General features: G+C 36.7%; 1 protein-coding gene across 9 annotated transcripts in view; it reads right to left on the reverse strand.

The window, feature by feature from the left end:
* SMG7 (SMG7 nonsense mediated mRNA decay factor) overlaps window positions 1-16463 on the reverse strand; it is an 85268-nt gene that overhangs the window by 33199 nt on the left and 35606 nt on the right. For 8 of the 9 annotated variants that reach the window (XM_040263826.1, XM_040263824.1, XM_040263825.1 and 5 more), the window contains exons 2-4: window positions 9156-9187; window positions 6692-6809; window positions 4836-4968 (exon numbers count right to left, since the gene is read on the reverse strand). In XM_040263826.1, coding sequence (XP_040119760.1) covers window positions 4836-4968; window positions 6692-6809; window positions 9156-9187 — 283 coding nt within the window. Of the gene's footprint in view, window positions 1-4835; window positions 5031-6691; window positions 6810-9155; window positions 9188-16463 lie in introns of all 9 variants that reach the window. The other variant, XM_040263830.1, reaches the window with a different exon arrangement.

Here is a 16463-nt window from a genome sequence, read left to right on the forward strand (position 1 = left end):
TGTCTTTTCCTCAGTGTTCCCTATCTCAGTAAATGGTACAACCAGTCAACTAGCCACTCAATCTGATAACTTAAGTTATCTCTGACTCTTCCCCTATCCTGATTCCATACATCTGATCCAATCCATTAGGAAGTCCTGGCCATACTTTAAAAATCCATCCATATCTCCCCATCACCACAGCAGCACACCATCTGCCTTCCCTTCCTGACCCCTGCTACATCAATCTCCAGGCAACATCCAAAGTAATCTTTCAAAAATACAAATTTTATCATGCTATTCCCCTGTCTACTTCCCAATGACTTGCAACTATACTTCAGATTAAAATTCAAAACTCATCTGGTCTATAAAGCTGTACAATGATTTGGACCTGGTGTACTTCCCCAGTCTAGTAGCTTAATCTGTACCACATGTCATCAAAAAAGATGTACAGAACATTATTGTTTACAACACCAATTAACTGTTTCAATTATCAAGTCAAGATAACCAAAAAAAAAAAGTTACTAACAAGTTCTATTAATGTTGAGATCTGAAGAAAGTTTACTGCTGCTCATTCTATGACTGGTGTAATTACTCAACCAGGGCCTGTGGAATGCAGTGGGGGAAAGAGCAATACTTACTACAAAAATTTCAAAAAACAAATTTCAAAATTAGATTATTTATATATTTTCCTTTATAAAACAATATTTTGAGACATTTAATGATTTTATTATTGACTTGCTTATAAAATGTCTTTGCAAATAACCTGCTACCTCAACAAAAATGATTCCTGCTATACTTCCTTGCAGATTCATTTGGATTTATCAGTGTCCAATCGAACCCTTGGAAATGTGCTCCATGTGAGTCACATCATAAAAAAAAAGGTTAAGAATCATTTTTCAAGATAGTCTATGTAATGGCTAATATAAACATGTACTGCAGAAGGTAGATACTCTATTGGGTTGGCCAAAAGGTTCATTCTGGTCTTTCTATAAGATCTTTTGGCCAATCCAATACCTCCACCAAGTCTCTACTGCTCCTCCCGACTTCAGCTGTGTTCACAGTTTAGATTTCCACTACATGGAGGAGATGTAGGTTTGTAGGAGATTTAGGTTGGAGATGAGACTGGAGTTTTAAAACTAGACTGTTTATTATAAAAACCTAAGAGCAATGAGAACGGTACAAAATCTGTCCAAAAGGTTATGATGGGAATCTGGAATTGAAAGAAATATAGTTGAAAGTAGTAACTGGGGGGTGTGTGTATGCTAGGAATAGGGAGACATACCATTTTTGTTAATACCCCATTGAGCTGAGACTATTCAACTAACGTTTAGAGTCCAACTGTATACATAATTTTATATCATGATTTTTCATTTAACACAATTTCCTGATCATAAAAAAAAAATCTTCATAAACAGGACCTGCTGCTGCTGCTGCTAAGTCGCTTCAGTCGTGTCCAACTCTGTGCGACCCCATAGACAGCAGCCCACCAGGCTCCCCCGTCCCTGGGATTCTCCAGGCAAGAACACTGGAGTGGGCTGCCATTTCCTTCTCCAATAAACAGGAACTAATTAAACTTAAAAGCTTTTGCAGAGCAAAGAAAACTGTCAACAAAATGAAAACACCACCTACCAAATGAGAGAAAACTGATATGGGGTTAATATCCAAAATATATAAACTGCTCATGAAACTTAAGATCAAAAAAACAAACAACTGGATTAAAAAATGCCAGAAGATCTGAATAAACACTTTTTCAGTGAAGACATACCGATGGCCAATAGGCAATGAAAAGAGGCTCAACATTGCTAGTCATCAGAAAAATGCAAATTAAAACCACAATGAGTTATTACCTCACAACTGTCACGGCTATCATCAAAAAGATCACCAATAACAAATGCTGATGAAGACGTGGAGAAAAGGGAGCCCCCATACACTGCTGGTGGAAATGTAAGTTGGTACAGTCAGTGCAGAAAACAGTATGGAGGTTTATCAGAAAAATAAAACACAACTACCCTATTACCTAGCAATTCCACTCCTACTCCTGGGCATATAACCGAATAAAACAAAAACAAACATACATGCACTTCAATGTTCACAGCAGCATTATATACAACTGCCAAGATATGGAGACAACCCAATTGTCCCTCAACAGATGAATGGATAAAAAAGATGTGGGGTGTGTGTGTATCCCCACAAACATACATGTACAATGGGATACGACTAAGCCATAAAAAAGAATGAAAATTTGCCACCTGCAACAACATGGACTTGGAAGAGATTATATTAAATGCAATGTCAGATACAGAAAGGTAAGTGCCTGTGCGCTATCATTTACATGTGGAATCTAAAAAACCCAACAAAGTAGTAAATATAACAAAAAAATGAAACAGACGCACAGATAAAGAAAACAAACTAATGGTTACTAGCTAGGAAAGGCAAAGGAAAGTGGAGAGGTAGAGGTAGGGGATGAAGAGACACAAACTGTTATGTGCCAAATAAATAAGCTATAAGGACACATTATATAGCACAGGGACTATACACCAATATTCATAATTACTATAAACAGAGTAAGTGTTTCCCAGATGGCACTAGTGGTAAAGAACCTGCTTGCTAATGCAGAAGACATCAGACAGGCAGGTAGGTTTGATCCTTAGGTCGGAGAGATCCCTTGGAGGAGGGCACGGCAACCCACTCCAGTATTCTTGCCTGGAGAATCCCATGGACAGAGGAGACTGGTGGGCTACAGTCCATAGGGCGAAAGAGAGTCAGACATGACTGAAGTGACTTAGCAAGCACACAGGCATAAACAGAGTACAACCTTTAAAAATTCTGACTCACTACTGAAACTTAAATAATATTGTACACCAGCTAAACCTCAATTAAAAAAACCTTCATAAATACCATTTATAATAGTTTCATAATTCCATTTTACAGATGGTTTATAATTTATTTAACCATTACTCTATTGTAGGATATTGGTGTTGCTTCCAAATTTTAGTATTTGAATATAAAACCTATTTGTTCCTTTAAATTGTAATTATTAAGTATCTGTTGATCTATGGACAAACGCACAAAGAGAAACCTGTACTGTAAGAACAAAAACTATGTAACTTCTGTATTTCGAAAAACTTCAAACAAACTGAAAGGACAAGAAATTGGAGAAAAGGATGTCTGTCAAAAAAAAAAAACAAGGGAAGAAAAATTAATATCCCTATGCAGAAAGAGCTCACATAAATTACTATGGAAAAAATTAAGAGTTTGAACAATGGATGGGGAAAATAAATGATTAAACTGACTGTATAAAATACAAATATCTAATAAAGAATGAAAGAAGTTCAACATCAGTAGTAACTAGACATTAAATTATTCTCCATCTATGAAGTATCTTACCAATTAATCATTCATTTGCCTTTACTGAAATACTTAACCCTGTTGAGTGTGTGTCAAAATAGACACTTGCATACACTGTTGATGGAAATTTAAAAACATAAAATGGTAACTTTCTGGGAAAACAAAAGTGATTATCAATAGTGTTAAAAACTGTACTCATCAGTAATTTATCCTGAATGAGAGGGTAAGGAAAAATGCCTTGACTTTTTATAATTTTCAAATCTCTTGGCATTGGTATGCATTTTTTATAATGGAAAAGCCAAAAAAAAGTATCTATTAATATATCCATCTCCTCATTTAGACTGGATAGTCCTTTGAAAGTTAAAAGATGGTCTCTCTTCCCTCTAATCCTCTGTGTCTAGTATTGTGTCTTACAAAGAACAGAGTTTTAACAGTTACTTGCAGAATGAATTAACCTTTAACATCTACCCTAAAGATTAGTCAAGTCAAACCACAACCCCTCTCTCCAGAAATACCAACTTTTGCTAAAAGCTGGAAGCAATTAAAAAATGAAGTGTGAGAACAAGAACCATACTTGAGTTCTTTCAATGATGAACAGTGATGAATTTTTTAGTCTAAGTAAATCTGTAAGATGGCAGCTATTTGATATCTTTCAACAGTCTTTTCTAAACAGCAAAACCCAAACAGACAAAATATAGGTGCAGTGGTCAAGCAGCAGCACAGAAAGAAGGTTCTGTGAATTTCTTTGGTGCAAGCTCCTCAAAATGTTGCCTTGTCATTGTAAGATGAGAATTTATACACATTTTATTAAATTATGAATGCTATTATAAGTGAATGGGATGAAGTTTTCAAAGGAGTTCTGCTTAAATAAAATTCATTGTCCAAAAAGAATTATTTGTCTGTCCAAAAAAGAATCATTCTACATCACGTGATTTAGAAGTCATATCGAGATATAACTGAGGTCAGGGAAAGTTTCTGAGAACAATAAATAACAGCTTATTATTCAAACTGAGGAAAGGACACTCTATCTCTTAGGTAGCTTAACAGCATTTGAAGCTCCAGATATATTCTACTATATACTTAATACTAGAGAAACTCATTTGAGATCACAGAGTTTGACTTTCTTACCTGGCACAACATGGCTGTTAAACTTTCTTAGTGGCCATACCCATACATTCATATTTGCTCTAATGAAGCAAAGTCAGTTCACTTGTAACTGTACTTCTGCAGCTTCACTAAGGCATTGCTCTCAATACCCTTTTCCTATTCATACAATTATACCTCCAACCTTTAAGGTGAACCATCACCTTTTAAAGAGCAGAGTCTTTACTGTTTTAAAAGTCTTATGGTAAGTAATTTTGGACATTTTTTAAATTTGAGATTACAGATGATCGACTCCTAGATGCACCATACTATGGGTACGTAAAGTGCCTATACAAGTAAGATGTGCACAAAGGGAATGTTCACCACTGATTTTTAAGAAAACTGGTATGTAGTGCCAAACTCACCTGAGTATAGAAGCCACTAGCTGCCTCTAGGAACAGAGAAAGGTTTGCCTGAACTTCACTCCGATTCGGGTTTGCTCGATTCTTTGCCTGGCCTTGTAGTGTTGTGATCTGATTCTTAAAGGCATGATTCCAGCTGAAAACAAAATGTAATTCTATTTGGTATAGCAGTGACTCACTGGGCAGACACTGGTCCCCCTGAGAACAAGAAAGAACTGTTTGTTATAATTATAACACACTAGACAGTAAACCTGCATTAAAGTTATTCACTTAAATAACTTTATGCTCCCCTTTGAACAAGACTAGACAAGCAGCAGAATGCAACTGACCTTAGTAAACACTTACCAAATGTTCGAATAATCAGACTGTGGCTTCAGTTATTAATCTTTTAGGGTTACTAGAGTTAGAACCTACTTAGGAATCCTGGTACAAACTTAGAACTACAGTGCTAAGACCAAAGTAAAAGTAAGCTATTAACAAATTTTCATACATTTTATCATTGCACCAAAAAATGTCTTCTATCAAGTGGCATGCCTGGGGGGATGGGGGGATGGTGGCGGTGGTTTCTTTATAAATATTAAGCCATATTTCTTATTTTTCTAAAACTTATTTCCCACAACACTTGGTTCTATTTCTATTTAATAGTTTTGTTTCTCTTGGGGTTAATATTTTTGCTAGAGCTTGAAATATAAACTTATTTTTGACATTTCAGTTTTGGCTATTCAAACTAAGAAACAACACAGCAAGTGCTGAAATATGGCATACCAAAATCCTGTTATAAAATGCCTTTCATTCATTAATCAAGTTGTACAGAGAGTCATTTTAAATTTAGTTATGGTGAAGTACAGTTGCTCCCTAATTTGGAAATCACAGAGGGAAAAGAAAGAAATGAACAAAAAAAACAGAACTAAGAAGGAAGGAAGATATACTGGCTTCATTAAAGGATGCAAATATAGATAAAGGGTTTACAACCTACCTGGAAAGTACCTAATTCTTTATCAACGGCAGCTTTTGAGACTCTTTTGAAGCACTGGGGTTTTTAATGATTTCTGAGGGCAATCACTCCCTCAGCAATTTTGATGCCATCTTATCCATGACTCTAATATCAAAAATACACGTTTGAGTGGTTGTGATTAAATTCTATTACTAGGTCTTCTAACAATATAAAGGTCAGGTGTGCAAAAATCAGGAAAATTAGATTAGGAAAAACTAATTTTCACCACAACTTAGGTAAACAGAATATTCTTGATTTTTAATTTTCCACCAGGCTAATGTCCTTGTTTCAATTTATAAAGCAAGGCCTTCCATGAAAGGAATTTATTTACTCACTTGGGAATCTGGTTATCTGCCATTTCACAGCTCATAGAAAGAATAAGTGGAATAGCCTAAATACGTAAAATTTTTCTTAGTCTTGTTGGGGAGTGGGGGAAGGAAATATCTATTTATTTGATTAAAAGGAAGAACTTTCCTTACAATGTATTTTCCTTTGGGAGAGATTTATAGAATTGCATTTATCAAAGAAAGCCTGCTCTGAACACTTTCTTTTTTAAATCATAGCTTAAATACAGGACTGAATACAATATAGAGAATCCAAACACTATTTCTTAGCACTTGAAATATATACAGATTTGTTTTTATGATATGCCCTAAACACCTTAATAAAACTCAACTCGGAACATTTCTCCTCTTTACACCAAAAGTCAGTTTGTTCAAAACATCACAAATATTAGAATTTCTTTTTTTTCCCATTGAGATAGCTTACTCTGAAATAGGTTAAAAAGAAACAACCAAATTGTTCTCTTCTAAAGTCTCGGTGAGATTCTTGATCTTACAGGGACATCCCAAATGGTAATACTTACAGATCCTGTTCTACTTTCTTGTCTAAAGCGTATTCCAAATCAGTAACAAGCATTTTCTGGTACAGGTCCTGCAGAGCCTGCCTGGATGTCCAGACTTCAGCTGGACCCAGCTTAGAATCTGAGTAACAAAACAAAAACAGTAGATAGATAAACAGATAGTTAAGGCCATTACGCCACACCAACAATTCCTTCACTCTCTATTCACCAAAGCAAAAACCCGCTTTAAATACATATCACAGACTGCTCCAAAAGTTTTATACTACTACATTTCAGATGAAACTTTCACCTTTTGGCTAATGATTGACTCTTTCAAAATACTTCTGTATTTGTCTTTTAGTTTTGAAATAACACCATGAAATGAAAAAGGCTTAAAAATAAGAGAGAGAATGATTCACCCTTTGATTTTGGTATGGATAACTATGTATTTACACCACAGGAAGTCATATGCCTCATAAGAAGTCACCCCATTTGAAACGGTGGACTGCCAAGTTGATCTGTTTACTCTTACATTAATAACTGTATCTCTTTGTTCAAAGAAGCTTTTCTTCTTCTTTTGAATCATTCTCACAATTGCCCTTACAGAAGCCTCCTGTCAGCTCACAATCCAGCAGTTGTTTGAGCATTCTGCTATTACTCCTACTTTCCTACTTTGCCAATAAAGTCTTGACAGTGAGTGTTATTTTACCAATCGGTAGGCTGCTTGTCAAGACACTTTTGTGAGCAATACATACTTGCTATTTAATGTAAATGAGCAGACAAGTGATTAAACTGCTCAAGAGGCCAAATGAGAGACTGGGTGCAAGATGAAATCAGGAAGTCAGGCTATGACTACATGTAATACCAAACTGGGGCTGTATTGTCTGCCAGAGTCCTACAAGGCACATTAGCCTTTCCTATTACTAGGCTTATAAGTGCAATAACTGATAGTGAGCTGCCTCAATAGAAGAACTTAATAATGGACTTTTCAATTATATATTTCTGACTGCTAGTTAGCCTGTCTGGTTGCATTTCAAGGTTTTGCAACGGCATAGTCTTCACTCCTCTTTAGGTTTGCTATTAGTATCTACAGGCACCATAATCTTATTCTGCACACAGAATCTCCCAGATATTAGAGTTAATCCTCAAGAGAGTCTGCTAGAAACTAAAATATAGGGTCTATTTTTTGGTATCAGGTTCTTGGCCCCTTATTAAGCTTTTAATGACTAAATAAATAGATTTATAGATTTATTCAACTCTGCTTCAACTCATCGGCTGCAGAGAAAGGATTTTAAGGTATCATTAACTCTGACCCATCAGAGAGACTAGCATTTGAATGAGCAGACTTAATATCTTAGGGATAAGTCACCTTCTGGGTACAACAGATGTACCCTACAAAAGTCAAACCCTAAGCCTTCTTACTGAGGGTATTCAAGAGTTAAGAAAATGTAAAAGGTATATGGACTGCCTGAGATTGCTCCATATATAACTTTTATCACACAATGCAGATTACAGTGCCAACACAAAGAGGCATAATAGAGCAGAGCGCAGAGCTGAACCCAGTAGCCACAGTATGGAGGATAATGACAGCTATGTTAATAATAATAAGAACTGTAAACTAAGAAAAAGTGATTTGGGCTTTTTTTCTCCTTGAACAAGATGACAGTGAGATTACTCAAAATTCTTAGAATACTAGCCTGCAATTCTAGAAATTGAGAAAAACATATCCAAATAGCCCATTCCCTCTTGGTTGTAAATTTTAGCAGGTATGCGGTTTACAACAAGTTTAACTCTCTTTGTGAGTTTCACTGCAGAACTAAAATCTTCAAAAATTAGAAAGAGATCCACTAGCACCTACATTTTTTAAAACATTTCAGCACAGTTACACAGAAAGCATGTTGCTATCATGCTGTAAAGAGAACACTTTGACCACTACATAGCTGCTGCCATGTACTTCCTAATTTTGCGTTCAAGTCCTCTGCTCCTTTTAGTGGCTAAGTCTAATTATTGTTTCAAAAACACCTTGGCTATTATTGAAAACAAAAAGTTAAGAGAGAAAAGAAAAGTGGCAAGGTAGCTCAACTTCAAGGACTTTCAATTCGCAAGAGTTTTCCTGAAAATATTTTTCTCTGAAGGCTTATTTACTATTTAGGTTTGGGGAATTATAAACAGGAAGACATAAACCTAATGTTGGTTCTTGTGTTTATATGGTAGATTATTTTTTCTGTATCTCTTAAATCGCTAATATAGTATGTCAAAGTTAAATGATTATATGCATTAAACTAGGCAATATTCAAGTCAATGTAGCACAGATTATAAAAAATTTTGATGAGCCATCTAAGTAAAAATTCAAACTATAAAAACAATAAATACTGAAAAAACCTTTTGGCAACCAGGACGATACTACAAGTAGTATAATAAGATGACACACTTCTCTTAATTTAATGGTATAAAATAAGTTGTGAAAAACAAATGAGTCAGACAGTACCTGTCATGTCAGCCTTCAGGACTTCTGCCTGCCTGAAAAAGGGAAAAAGAATATCAATTAGAAACAAACTAGGCCTACCCAATGTAAGTAACACTAAAAGTTAAGTAAAATCATATGACAGTAAGAATGTAAATTAAAAAAAAGAATGTGTAGCAGCTCTATTTGTGGCACTGCAAACAGTGACCCTGCTTTAACATCCAGAATAATAAGATCTCAGCAAACTGATGTCACTGCTTAGTCTTTCACAGGGTCATCATGAACTCTTCTACCAAGTAGGGTTCGCTTTCTTACTGCTACTCCCAAATCTGATACATTTAAAGATAACATTTAAGTGACATTTATTAAATTAAAATTTTTCTGTCAATGAGGCCAGAAAATTCTGTGTTTCTCAATTCACTAGCCACTATAACTATTTTAAATCTCCATCCTCCTCAAGGTGATTTCTGCCCTCTTCCTCAGTCTCAACTCTTTTCAGCATAGGACAGTTCCATTCCTCAGGAAAACAATGCCCTTTCTAAAGGCTTACTATATTCACAGAACCCTCTCTTTCTTACTCTTATTAAAACACTAGAGGAAGCGTATGTCTTGTTTAAGACCAGTAATTCCACTTAGGTACGCTCTTTTAAAAACTTCTGATCCTTTAATTACCACCTGCCCTCTTTCAATAATTTAAAAAGTTCCCTCTCTATTGGGTGCTTCTCACAGAGTATTTAAACATGCCCTACACTTTCACAGACTTTAAAATCTTCTATCTTATATTCTCATCTAACTGCTGCTTCTTTTCTCTCTTCCCAAATTCTTCAAGAATTGACTGTATTCAAGAAATGAACTCATGATCAACCTCCACCTTCATCTCTGGTTTCTCTTTCTAGAGTTTTGTACATTACTAAATGTATCATGGCTTCCCAGCTGTGAAAAGCAGACACCGGGAAGTCATCCATGACAACATTCTCTCAAATCCCTGATAATCTATCAATGCCAAATAATTTTACCTACTAAATACATCTTGAATCTGTAATTCTCTCTTTACTTCTTTTTCAGTCACTATCATTCAAGTTATAACCATCCATTGCCTGGACTACTGCAAAGCCACCAAATCTTTTTCTCCACTTCACTCTTGTCTCCTTTCATTCTGCTTGCTCTACTGCTATCAGAAGGATCTTTAAAACATGCAAATCTGACCTCATCAACTGCCCTCTTAAAACCTTTTAATGACATCCCACTGCTTTTAGAGTGAAAATCAAGACCTTTAGTAAAGTGGACCACAAAGCCCTCTGCACTCTGAAGAGAGCCTCTGTACTCTACTTCTATAATTATTCTGTTCTCTCCTTGATCCTTTTGATCCAGTCCCTGGACTTCTTTCTAGATTCTCCAATGTGTTTGGCTCCCTTCACACTCAAAGCCTTTGTAAAGAAGAATCCCTTTGCTAGAAATACCTCTTCCCCACTTTGTCTACTTACTCACTCATCCTTTGTCTCAGCAGACATTACTTCCCGAGGAAGCTTTACTAAAACCCTACATATGTGTGTGTTAGTCACTCAGTCGTGTCCGATTCTTTGTGACCTCATAGACTGTAGCCTGCCAGGCTCCTCTGTCCAAGGAATTCCCCAGGCAAGAATATTGGAGTGGGTTGTCATTCCCTTCTCCAGGGGATCTTCCCAAACTAGGGACTGAACCCAGGCCTCCTGCACTGCAGCCAGATTCTTTACCACCTGAGCCACCAGGGAAGCCCTTGAACCCTACATACATGAAACATATTCTTGTTTCATATTCTCAAAGCACTTGTATTTTTTCTTCATAGTACATATCACAGATTTTAATGCTCACCATCACAATTCCTATGCCTACACAGTCGGCATTCAACAAATATTTTTTAAGTGAAGAAAGGAAAAAGGCTAAATTACAGTTATATACTATAAAAAGGTAAGAATATAAAGTTAAGAGATCTCCATTTTTAGAAACAAAATCTGACATAAAAGTTAGAGAAGAGAGACTCTTAAAATTTTTACTGTAAATGTTTATTATTTAATATCAATTGTGAATTTTAGTTTCATCAAAATATAACATGAATCTTTTTTCTTAGCTTTAAAACATTTTAAAAATATTTTTTAAAAATTAAGCTTTCAAATATAACAGAAGCATAATAGGATGTTATAAAAACCACAAGCCATATGAGAACTATCACTATAAATGAACAATTTCAAATACACAGCTATTAAGTGAACTGAAGTCGCTCAGTCGTGTCTGACTCTTTGTGACCCCGTGGACTGTAGCCCACCAGGCTCCTCCGTCCATGGGATTCTCCAGGCAAGAATACTGGAGTGGGTTGCCATTTCCTTCTCCAGGGGATCTTCCCGACCCAGGGATAGAACCCATGTCTCCCGCATTGCAGGCAGATGCTTTAACCTCTGAGCCACCAGGGAATCCCAATACACAGCTATACTTAATCCTAAAAAATAACATCACATCAAATTACATTATCCATTCAGCCTAGTTTTACTGTTTGCTTTGAGTGCTAAACTTTTGCCATTAAAAAAAAAAAAAACCAACACTTCACAAAGTAGTTGATTTATGTCCTTAAAACCTAAGATCATATTTAGAAATGCCTCACCTCTTAACCTACCAGTGTCACAACCTCCTCTCCTGCCCTCACCCGAACCTAACTCGAGTACTAACTTACGAACTTTATACTGAGACAACCAGCCATACTTATGCATCTTCACTGGATTCAGTAACCTTTCATTCTGAGTAGCCAAGTTACTAAGGATATATTTTACAATGTATCCATATCCTGGAGATCCAACCAGTGCATCCTAAAGGAGATCAGTCCTGGGTGTTCATTGGTAGGACTGATTTTTGAAGCTGAAACTCCAATACTTTGGCCACCTGATGAGAGGAGCTGACTCATTTGAAAAGACCCTGATGCTGGGAAAGATTGAGGGCAGAAGGAGAAGGGGACGACAGAGGATGAGATGGTTTGATGGCATCACCAACTCAATGGACATGGGTTTGGGTGGACTCCGGGAGCTGGTGATAAGACAGGGAGGCCTGGCGTGCTGTGGTTCATGGGGTCGCAAAGAGTTGGACACGACTGAGTGACTGAACTGAACTAAAGATCTGCCTAAAGTGAAGTGAAGTGAGGTTGCTCAGTCATGTCTGACTCTTTGCGACCCCATGGACTGTAGCCCACCAAGCTCCTCCATCCATGGGATTTTCCAGGCAAGAGTACTGGAGTGGGTTGCCATTTCCTTCTCCAGAGGATCTTCCCGACCCAAGGATCAAACCCGGGTCTCCTCGCATTGTAGCAGACGCTTTACCATCTGAGCCACAAGGGAAGTCCCAAGATCTGCCTAATGAGGATACCAATTTTCAATCAAATGAAGATTATATTGAGCATATAACAGGAACTATTTCCAAATAACCTGCTTCTCTGATAGGCCATCAGTAAGAGAAAAACTATAATTCTAACAGATTCTGGAACAGGCCTCCACTGATAAAGATCAAAATTTCACTATATATTTTTATATACCATTTTTATATAACCTGTCCAAGAAATATAAAACTAAAAATCTAAACACAAACAAAACTGCAAAAATGTAATAAAAACTATCTGACATGAATGTCCAAGCATTTTGAAATTTCAAGACTTTTGATACCTCCAGAATGACTAGGGAAGAGATGCTCATCGCTGAGCACAGTTCTCTGCTAGGTTCTGAAAAAGACACGTGTTAATGACTAAAATAACTCTGCTAAACTGAAATGGTAAAGAGAGTTAAACAGAAAATAAAACCGTGGGAGACAGCCACTATGATTCCCATCCCATAAACAAGGAAATCGAATCTCTGACATGTGGAAATACTCTGTCCATTATCACAAAGCAACTAGGTACAATTAAGTAAACTGTCTTTCTGACTCTGAAGTTCAAATTATTTTTATTTCAAGTTGGAATTAAAAATTCTATGACATAAAAAGCTAACACAGACTTATCTAGGTTCAGTTTCGTGCTCTGTTGATTAAATCTTAACATTTAAGTCAACTAGTCTAAATTGAAGGTCAGTTCACAAAAAATAAAAAACAAACCAAAAAAAAGATCAGTTCATATTAGGAAATAAATACCTGAGATTTCTACCAGAAAGACCACAAGAAGTAAAATCCATATTCTCATGCAGTGGTCAGACTGTGGGTAAAATTTCCTCCTTCACAATGGATCAATTTTTGTAAATACATTTTATTAGAGCAGTCTTGCCTATTCATTTATGTATCATCTATGGCTGCTTTCTGCCTCAAGAGCAGAGGTGGGTAGTTAAGATAAAGACTACATGTCTCATCAAGCCTAAAACAGTTACTATCTGCCCCTTCACAGAAAAGGTTTGGCTCTCCTGCTCCAGGGAGTAAGTATTTGATCAAAAACAAGAAGTCGATATGTATAAATCCCCAAACAAACAGTTTTCCCATATGAGGAGTCATCAATAATAGTCTCCTCAGAATAAAGATTTTTATTTGTTGACATCATAATGTCACAAAGAAGACTGTTTAAAAATAAGTTTTTTTAGATGGTGTACAATATATAAGAAATCGATATGTGATCTTAAACCAACTGCTTTCACAAACATTAGCACAAAATTGTCTACTTATTTTACTTTTTTTATAAACAGAAAATACTATACCTCAATGACCTATTGGTTTTGTTAAAGATCAATATTATTAAAGATTAATACTACAATGCTTATATAAAGAGATACTAATTTTCAAAAGTTTCCTCTTGGCTTCTAGAAGGTGTGGCCACATGAATTCTTTTTTATTCTTACTTTAAGCTGAAAGAATTAATAAAAAGAATGAAGAATCCAAGAATTAAAATCATCATGCCTTCAGTAATAAAGAGCACTATTTAAAATATAAAGCTTTCAAAATACTAAATATATTGTCTGTTTGTAAATAATAAAAATTAAGCACTTCTATCAAACAAGAAAAAAGAAAAAGCCATTTAAAGGCTAAACAAAATCTGAAACATTCAGCGATAACCAAATATGTTTAAAGCCAACCATCTGAAACAATATTCTTGGAGACCATGGCTGAGAATCACTATCTATAAATACATTTAACACATTCTAATGCACTGCTGCTGCTGCTAAGTCACTTCAGTTGTGTCCGACTCTGTGCGACCTCGTAGACAGCAGCCCACCAGACTCTGCTGTCCCTAGATTCTCCAGGCAAGAACACTGGAGTGGGTTGCCATTTCCTTCTCCAATGCATGAAAGTGAAAAGTGAAAGTGAAGTCGCTCAGTCGTGTCTGACTCTTCGAGACCCCGTGGACTGAAGCCTACCAGGCTCCTCCGTCCATGGGATTCTCCAGGCAAGAGTACTGGAGTGGGGTGCCGTTGCCTTCTCCTCTAATGCACTAGGTACACTAAAATAGCTAACACTATATTTAGCACTTATTATTGCCACATTGTTCTAAAGTAAGGGTTTGCCATAAAGTAATCATTTAACCCTCACTATGTACTATTACTGCTCCCACTTTATAGCTGAAGAAACCGAAGGAGATAGAGGTTAAGTAACATGCCCAAGGTCATCAAGTTAGCAAGTAGTAGAGGCAGCAATTCAACACACTGATTCCAGAGGCTAACTCCTAACCACTGCATCACAGTTCTTCTCTTATACAAGATTGTAAGCGGGGGGGGGGGGGAGGAATGTTTGAAAATAAAAGCCCAGAGAACTAGGGCTTTCAAAAATTAAACATTTTACAGTAATTTTTTTTATAATGTCACTAGAGGAAAAAACTACTTAATGGTAATTTTCTTTAACAAATAGCTTGATTATACATACCATTGATACAACAATGCAAGGTAACGAATACAGAATAATCTCTCAAGATCACACATTATATTCATGGCTTAAAAATATACAAGATATTTCCAAGTTAGGGGCAAATACAGTGGGGGATTCCTTTCACCTGGACGAACCCCCTTCCATCTCTGAGAAGAACACAGGAATGTATAAGCCAATGTCCTCTGAACTCACAGTTGAGGAGAGGTGAATTAGTCTCTTGTTTTGGGAGGCAACATTAATTTTTTTTTTTAATTTAATAAAAGCCACAGCACATCTTATTTCAAGATAATTTACTTATTTCCATAAAGTACTAAGGAGTATTCAGGATACGAGTAGCCATCAGTTATGACCATAAACATAATAACCTGATGATAATTATTTGTGTTAAATAACAGGTCAGAGAGTAGACACTAGAAGGCAAGTATGTGCTTACAAACGCAGATGCACACACACACACACACATTCCTGAGACCTTTAAGGTAACATCAAATTTCACGGACATTCCTGAGATCTTTAAGGTAACACCAAGTCTCACGGTATTCAGTTCAGTTTAGTTGCTGAGTCGTGTCTGACTCTTTGCGACCCCACGAATTGCAGCACACCAGGCCTCCCTGTCCATCACCAACTCCCGGAGTTCACTCAAACTCATGTCCATCGAGTTGGTGATGCCATCCAGCCACCTCATCCTCTGTCCCCTTCTCCTCCTGCCCCCAATCCCTCCCAGCATCAGAGTCTTTTCCAATGAGTCAACTCTTCGCATGAGGTGGCCAAAGTACTGGAGCTTTCAGCTTTAGCATCAGAAAAAAATAACTCGTGCTGCTCTACTGTTGGATCTCACATAGAAAAATAACATCTAGGGAAATGCTGCTCCTAAAGGAGCTTCTCAGTAAGAGATAATAAAAATACTAACTTGCTTTCTCTCCCTATGGCACTTCACAGTCTGGCACAAATTTTCAAATCTCCTGACACTCCACTGCTCTGTATCACAACATTCATTCAATAATCTGTACTATTTGAACATGTGTACCTAGTTTGATAAAGGCTCAATTCTGGTCTAGGAATCTCAAAGCATGAGAAGGAATTACTCTTCCAGGCAGAGACAATATCACACAAGAAAAACAAAGCTAAGCCAGTGAAGAAGGTAGACTGACGCATCAATGCAGGGTAGGAAGCCACAGAGGAGCTGGAGAGTCACAGCAGACTGCAGACGGTGAGGCCGCGGATGGCAGGTTAAGGAGCTCAGGGTCCGTCTTTTAACTACTAGGAAATCTATGCTGGGTTTTAAGCAGGGGTACAGCATTGTCAGAATTGCCTTTTTAAATGATTACAACAAGATGCATGGAAGATGGGTTTAAAAGGGCAAGACTGGAGGTAAGGAAGTGAAGGAAACGAATGGATGGAAATGAAGTGGAAGCATGAACGGATGGAAACGCCTAGATTCAAAAATATTTGGAAGTAAAATCAGCAGAAAATAAAGCA

Source organism: Oryx dammah, unplaced genomic scaffold (genome assembly GCF_014754425.2).
Source record: "Oryx dammah isolate SB20612 unplaced genomic scaffold, SCBI_Odam_1.1 HiC_scaffold_21, whole genome shotgun sequence".
Classification (NCBI taxonomy): Eukaryota; Metazoa; Chordata; class Mammalia; order Artiodactyla; family Bovidae; genus Oryx; species Oryx dammah.